This window comes from Buteo buteo, chromosome 11, assembly GCF_964188355.1.
Source record: "Buteo buteo chromosome 11, bButBut1.hap1.1, whole genome shotgun sequence".
Classification (NCBI taxonomy): Eukaryota; Metazoa; Chordata; class Aves; order Accipitriformes; family Accipitridae; genus Buteo; species Buteo buteo.
This window is the reverse complement of record NC_134181.1, coordinates 25,850,609-25,856,608: the sequence shown is the minus strand read 5'-3', so window position 1 is coordinate 25,856,608 and position 6,000 is coordinate 25,850,609. Positions and strand designations below refer to the sequence as shown.

Here is a 6,000-nt window from a genome sequence, read left to right as displayed (position 1 = left end):
GGCTGCTGTGTCCAGTGCTGGGCTCCCCAGCACGGGAGAGATGTGGGGCTACTGGAGAGAGTCCAGCAAAGTGCCGCACACAGCTGCCGAAGGGACAGGGAGCACGTGTCCTCTGGGGAGAGCCTCAGAGAGATGGGACTGTTCCTCTTGGCGCTGAGGAGGCTCGGGGTGGGGTGGGGGGAGTGTCTCGTCAGTGTGCACCCATGGCTGAAGGGAAGGCATCAAGAAGATGGAGCCAGGCTCTTTTCAGAGGTGTCCAGTGCCAGGACAAGAGACAATGGGCACCAGCTGAAAGACGGGAGGCTCCGCCTCAACATCCCAAAGCCCTTTTTCCACTGTGAGGGTGAACGAGCCCTGGCACAAGTTGGCCCGGGAGGTTGTGGAGCCTGCGTCCTTGGAGACGTGCAAAAGCCGTGTGGCCACGGCGCTGGGCAGCCGGCTCGGGGTGACCCTGCTTGAGGGGGCAGCATGACAAGATGCCCTGCAAAGGCTCCTGCCACAACAGTCAGGCTGTGTTTTCTGTGATTTGGCGTCTGCGGCAGAGAACCGAGGAGCACGGCGTGTGTTGGTCTGTGCTGGGGATGGGGAAGTGGAAGGGGAAAGGGAAGGTGAAGGAGGAGAGGGAAGGGGAGAGGGGAGTGGAAGGGGAAGGGAAATGGGATGAGGAAGGGGAAGGGGGAGTAGAAAAAGAAGGGAAGAGGAAGGGAAAGGAGGAGGAGAAGAGGCAAGGGAAGGGGAGGGAGAAGCGGTAGGGAAAGAGGAAAGGGAGGGAGAAGGGGAAGGAGAAGAAGAAGGGGGAGAAGCGGAAAAAAAGTAGCAAAAGGGTACAAAGAAGAGGAAAGGGCACTGGACGTTGTTAGGGAAGAGGAAGGGAATGGGAAGCCTCCCGTTTCCTTTTTCTCCCAGGGCCTCAAGCTGAGCCAAGGAGGCACAAAGGTCTGGAGCTGCGGCAGGAATTGCTCCTGGCTGGCTCCCATCCCCTGGGGCAGCCGTGCTCACGCGCAGGGAGGCTGGAGGCCTGCAAACACCCCAGGGCTGCATGTCGTGCAGGCAGGGGAGCCACCTGCGTTCAGGCAGGGCCCTTGGAGCTCAGCCGCGGGACCGTGGCGGGGGGGGGGGGTGTCTCCCAAAAGGCAGCTCAGCCGGGCTCTGCTGGGGCTGAGCCTGCCCTGGCCCGGCTGGAGGGGGACACGCGCAGGGCGAGGGAGCCCTGCAGCCCACGCTAGGCCTTGAAAGGAAAGGCAGAGAGGCAGGTGTTGGATGCAGGCTTGCTTTATTGCAGTGCAGGAAAGCACCCACTGCAGAAAGACACACAAGGCAGAGGCAGGCAGGTTGTCACCCCGGGCTTCAAGAGAGGTGTTCCTTCAGGCTTCTCCCAGGCGGTGGCTGTTGTGGAGACAAGCAAGTGCCCTGTGGGACGATGGTGGAGTTGCACCATGCACCTGGGCATGGGCAGGAGCAAGGAGGAGAGGCAAGATGGAGAGAGGGGACGGAGGGGAGAAAGGAGAGGAGGTGTGAGGCTGAGGAGGCCCAGGGGCTCTGGGGGCTCTGGGGCTGGGTCTAGCAGGGCCCACAGGTGTCCCACAGCTTCTTGCTGTAGCGGGGCAAGGCACAAGGGCTGCAGGCGGGAGAAGCGTAGGGTCTGCCAAAGGTGCAGAGGCCCCCCGAGCCCAGGGTGGCGCCGGCGCCGTAGAGGCCTCCCAGCCCCAGGTTGCCCCCAAAGGCGGGTGCTCCGGAGGAGCCCACCACGGCTTGCTGGGGGAAGGAGCTGAGGATGGGGCCGGGGAAGGTGACGACGACGGGGGGCGGCTGGATGAAGGCCGTCGAGTCGGGGCACTGCCGGGCGCACAGCTCGTTGCAGCTCTCAGCGATGGGCTGGGGGACGGCGACGCCGGTTTTCGGTGGGCACAGGTCGTAGCAAGACATCTTTGTGCGAGAGAGCTGAGCCTGAAACACGCGGGAGCCAAGGACAGGTGTCATGAGCGAGGAGGAGATCCCGTGGCCGAGCAGTGCCCTGTTCCCAGGGCTGCCCTGGAGCTGGAGGGGCCGGAGCCGCCACCTTGCCCGCACTGCCTGCCGCTTGCTCTTTGCCCAGCCAGCCCCCCTCAGCGCCCTGCTCTCCGCACCCCTTGCCTTGCCCTCTCTGCACACAGAGGGCACGCAAGCCCTCCCCGAGAGCCTGTGCGAGGCCTGGCTCTGCGCGTCTGGGCCACGGGGCTCCTTCCTCCTCCCTCCGCCACTCAGCCCGCCCTGGCCCTCCAAGCCTGCTGCCAGCACGCCCATGGCCAGCAGTGCTCTCCTGGCCACGGAGTCCCCACGCCAGCCCCTGCCAGAGGAGGCCGAGAGCTGCAGGCACCCACCTACCCTGTTCCTGAGCAGAGCGAGGCAGGAGCGGCGGATGCCAGCGCTTGCCGAGGGCAGCGCTTTTATGCCGGGCTGGCGAGTGCGGGGAGGAGCTGGCCGCGCTGGGGGCACGTGGCCCGCAGCGGCCGAGCCCCTGCCTCCTCCCTGCGTGGCATGGGGCTGTTTTGCTGATGCTGTTTCCTCTCCAGCCCCAACCTGCTCTATCAGCCCCTGCAATTACCCCGCTTGGATGCTTGCCAGCTGCCACCTCACGGGCCGAATGAGCCCAGCTGTCTTTTCATTATCTCGGTGTGTAAGAGGGCATGCAGCGTGACAAAGGCTGACTGCGAGCGCCCTGCGTGCCATAGCACTTGCCCAAGGGCTCGGGCTCGGGGCGGCCCCTTGCTTTCTTTGCAGAGCCACAGGGAAGACCAGGGTCCTGGTGCTGGCCAGGAAGGCGGCCTTGCAAAGGCCTCCCGCATGCCAGTGACCGCGTGACGTGCGCCGTGTGGCTATTATCCGCAGAGGCGCGAGGTTACGAAATGCCAAATCAAAGGCACTCCTCTCGGGCACTGCCTGCTCAGCACGATGCATCACTCAGCAGCCCAAAGGAGCCGGTCTCCATCCACCTGAAGGCGTTAGCCATCGACCTCTGCAATTCTGGGGGAGAAAACCCCCTCGTGCTCTTCCCTGAGGTGCATGGTGCAAGGAGCACAGACCCCACCTGGGCCCGCACGGCACAGGCTCGTGCCAGCCCTCCCCCAGCCCCTCGCAAGTGTCCCGGGAGCCCCATTGCTGGGGGACGGTGCTGGGCCGGGGCTGCCCTTGGGGTGCTGGGGAGATGGGAACTCTGCCTGGTGGCATGACCGCAGCAGCCCCCGGCTGGCTCGGCCCCGCCGGCGCTCGCGGTGTCTCTCCTCCCAGCAGAGCCTGGCTGCGGGCACGGGGCAGACATGTCTTCCCCGGGCAGAGCACGAGGCAGGCAGCGGGGAGCTGCAGAAGCACAGCCCTCTCCTGCTGTGCGCAGACCCCAGCAGGGAGATGCCTGCTATCATTTAGCCCTCGAACCAGAAAGGGGAGGAAAGCCTCGGAAGTGGCAGGTGCTGGCCTGGCGAGGGGATGCTGACTCAGGGAGGGGCAGGAGCTGGACAGCCCCATCATCATTGGCAGGAGGGAGTGCCGCCTCTGCAGACTGGCCCAGGTGGTGCTGAGCAATGGCGGGGCTGCTATAAAAGCTCTGCCTCTGCCAGGCTCCCCCAAGCACTGCTCTGGCCACCTTTGCCTCTGGGAACAGGGTAAGTCTGTGAGCGTTTCTCCTCCCGGCCCCCTGCTCCGGCCCCGGCCCCTCCGCCTCGGGCGCTCGCCTCTGCTGCTCTCTTGCAATCTCTGCCTTCTTGCAGAGCACCGTCCGATCCTGCGCAAAGATGTCTTGCTACGACCTGTGCCCACCGAAAACCGGCGTCGCCGTCCCCCAGCCCATCGCTGAGAGCTGCAACGAGCTGTGCGCCCGGCAGTGCCCCGACTCGACGGCCTTCATCCAGCCGCCCCCCGTCGTCGTCACCTTCCCCGGCCCCATCCTCAGCTCCTTCCCCCAGCAAGCCGTGGTGGGCTCCTCCGGAGCACCCGCCTTTGGGGGCAACCTGGGGCTGGGAGGCCTCTACGGCGCCGGCGCCACCCTGGGCTCGGGGGGCCTCTGCACCTTTGGCAGACCCTACGCTTCTCCCGCCTGCAGCCCTTGTGCCTTGCCCCGCTACAGCAAGAAGCTGTGGGACACCTGTGGGCCCTGCTAGACCCAGCTCAGCCCCAGGCGCTGCCCCCAGCCCAAACGCCAACACCACCACCCAAGCAGGGCTGAGCTGGCGGGCACGGGGCACTGAGGAGAGCTGAGCATCGCCAGCCCCAGCCAACGCCTGGGCAGCCGGCAGTGCCACCCACCCTCAGCCCTTCCCTGCCCTCTTCTCCTGCCCTCTGCTCTCCTCCCCTCCCCTCCCCTCTCGTCCCAGCTGTCGGATGGGGCAGGAGGTGGACCCGAAAGGCCCTGCGAGGCTGATGGGCCAAGTCCTCGGGATCTGGCATGCCGCGCCAAGGGGGCATCTGGAGCGAGAGGCGATGCCCTGGAGAAGATCCCTCTGCTTCCCCCAACACGTGGCGACCGGCCTCTCTGGGTCCTGCCCACCGTCTCTCTGACAGTCTCTCCTGCTCCTCTGGGCACAATAAAGGTTTCCTGCATTCAAGTCATGTCTCCCTCCCTCCATGTGCCATGTTGGGAGGACCCCGTGGGTGGGTTCCCGGCAGCTGTGGGAGGGCAAATAGTGGTCCTCGGATGCCTGGGCAAGGGGAGGGTGGGTGGTGGTGGGAGAGGGAGGATGCAGGCAGCAGGCAGGGGAGAGAGAGCCCTTTGGTGGGCCTTGCAGGAGCTGGGGAAAGGGCAGAAGGCAGGACAGGCGCTGGCAGTGCTCCCTTGCCCGGTCTTCTCAGCCCGGGAGCGGCAGCAGCTCCGCCAGGTCCCGCTGCTCCGCAGAAGCAGGGCAGCATCTCCGGGCGTCTGCACAGAGGAGGCTGGAGGAGAGCCAGCGTTAAACCCCGTGCCCGGGAAATGGCCGTCGATTGCTGGAGAGCAGCTTGTCAGGAAAGGCCCTGGGGGTGCTGGTGGACGCCAAGCTGAGCATGAGCCGGCAACGTGCGTTGGGGCAAAGGCAGCCGGCGGTGTCCTGGGCTGCATGCGGAGGAGGTGGAGGGAGGGGATCCTTGGCCTCCACTCGGCGCTGGCGAGGCCACCCCTGGGCTGCTGTGTCCAGTGCTGGGCTCCCCAGCACGGGAGAGATGTGGGGCTACTGGAGAGAGTCCAGCAAAGTGCCGCACACAGCTGCCGAAGGGACAGGGAGCACGTGTCCTCTGGGGAGAGCCTCAGAGAGATGGGACTGTTCCTCTTGGCGCTGAGGAGGCTCGGGGTGGGGTGGGGGGAGCGTCTCGTCAGTGTGCACCCATGGCTGAAGGGAAGGCATCAAGAAGATGGAGCCAGGCTCTTTTCAGAGGTGTCCAGTGCCAGGACAAGAGACAATGGGCACCAGCTGAAAGACGGGAGGCTCCGCCTCAACATCCCAAAGCCCTTTTTCCACTGTGAGGGTGAACGAGCCCTGGCACAAGTTGGCCCGGGAGGTTGTGGAGCCTGCGTCCTTGGAGACGTGCAAAAGCCGTGTGGCCACGGCGCTGGGCAGCCGGCTCGGGGTGACCCTGCTTGAGGGGGCAGCATGACAAGATGCCCTGCAAAGGCTCCTGCCACAACAGTCAGGCTGTGTTTTCTGTGATTTGGCGTCTGCGGCAGAGAACCGAGGAGCACGGCGTGTGTTGGTCTGTGCTGGGGATGGGGAAGTGGAAGGGGAAAGGGAAGGTGAAGGAGGAGAGGGAAGGGGAGAGGGGAGTGGAAGGGGAAGGGAAATGGGATGAGGAAGGGGAAGGGGGAGTAGAAAAAGAAGGGAAGAGGAAGGGAAAGGAGGAGGAGAAGAGGCAAGGGAAGGGGAGGGAGAAGCGGTAGGGAAAGAGGAAAGGGAGGGAGAAGGGGAAGGAGAAGAAGAAGGGGGAGAAGCGGAAAAAAAGTAGCAAAAGGGTACAAAGAAGAGGAAAGGGCACTGGACGTTGTTAGGGAAGAGGAAGGGA

At 64.9% G+C, this 6,000-nt stretch overlaps 2 protein-coding genes across 2 annotated transcripts; one reads left to right on the top strand and one right to left on the bottom strand.

The window, feature by feature from the left end:
- Positions 1 to 1,256: 1,256 nt before the first annotated feature.
- On the bottom strand, positions 1,257 to 2,300 carry LOC142036353 (uncharacterized). The gene has a single exon (XM_075039485.1). The coding sequence runs from the start codon at positions 2,281 to 2,283 to the stop codon at positions 1,561 to 1,563; it is 723 nt and encodes a 240-aa protein (XP_074895586.1). The 5' UTR covers positions 2,284 to 2,300; the 3' UTR covers positions 1,257 to 1,560.
- Positions 2,301 to 3,526: 1,226 nt separating this feature from the next.
- LOC142036352 (feather keratin 3-like) lies at positions 3,527 to 4,577 on the top strand. The gene is made up of 2 exons (XM_075039484.1): positions 3,527 to 3,638; positions 3,744 to 4,577. The coding sequence occupies exon 2, from the start codon at positions 3,768 to 3,770 to the stop codon at positions 4,131 to 4,133; it is 366 nt and encodes a 121-aa protein (XP_074895585.1). The 5' UTR covers positions 3,527 to 3,638; positions 3,744 to 3,767; the 3' UTR covers positions 4,134 to 4,577.
- Positions 4,578 to 6,000: the final 1,423 nt, after the last annotated feature.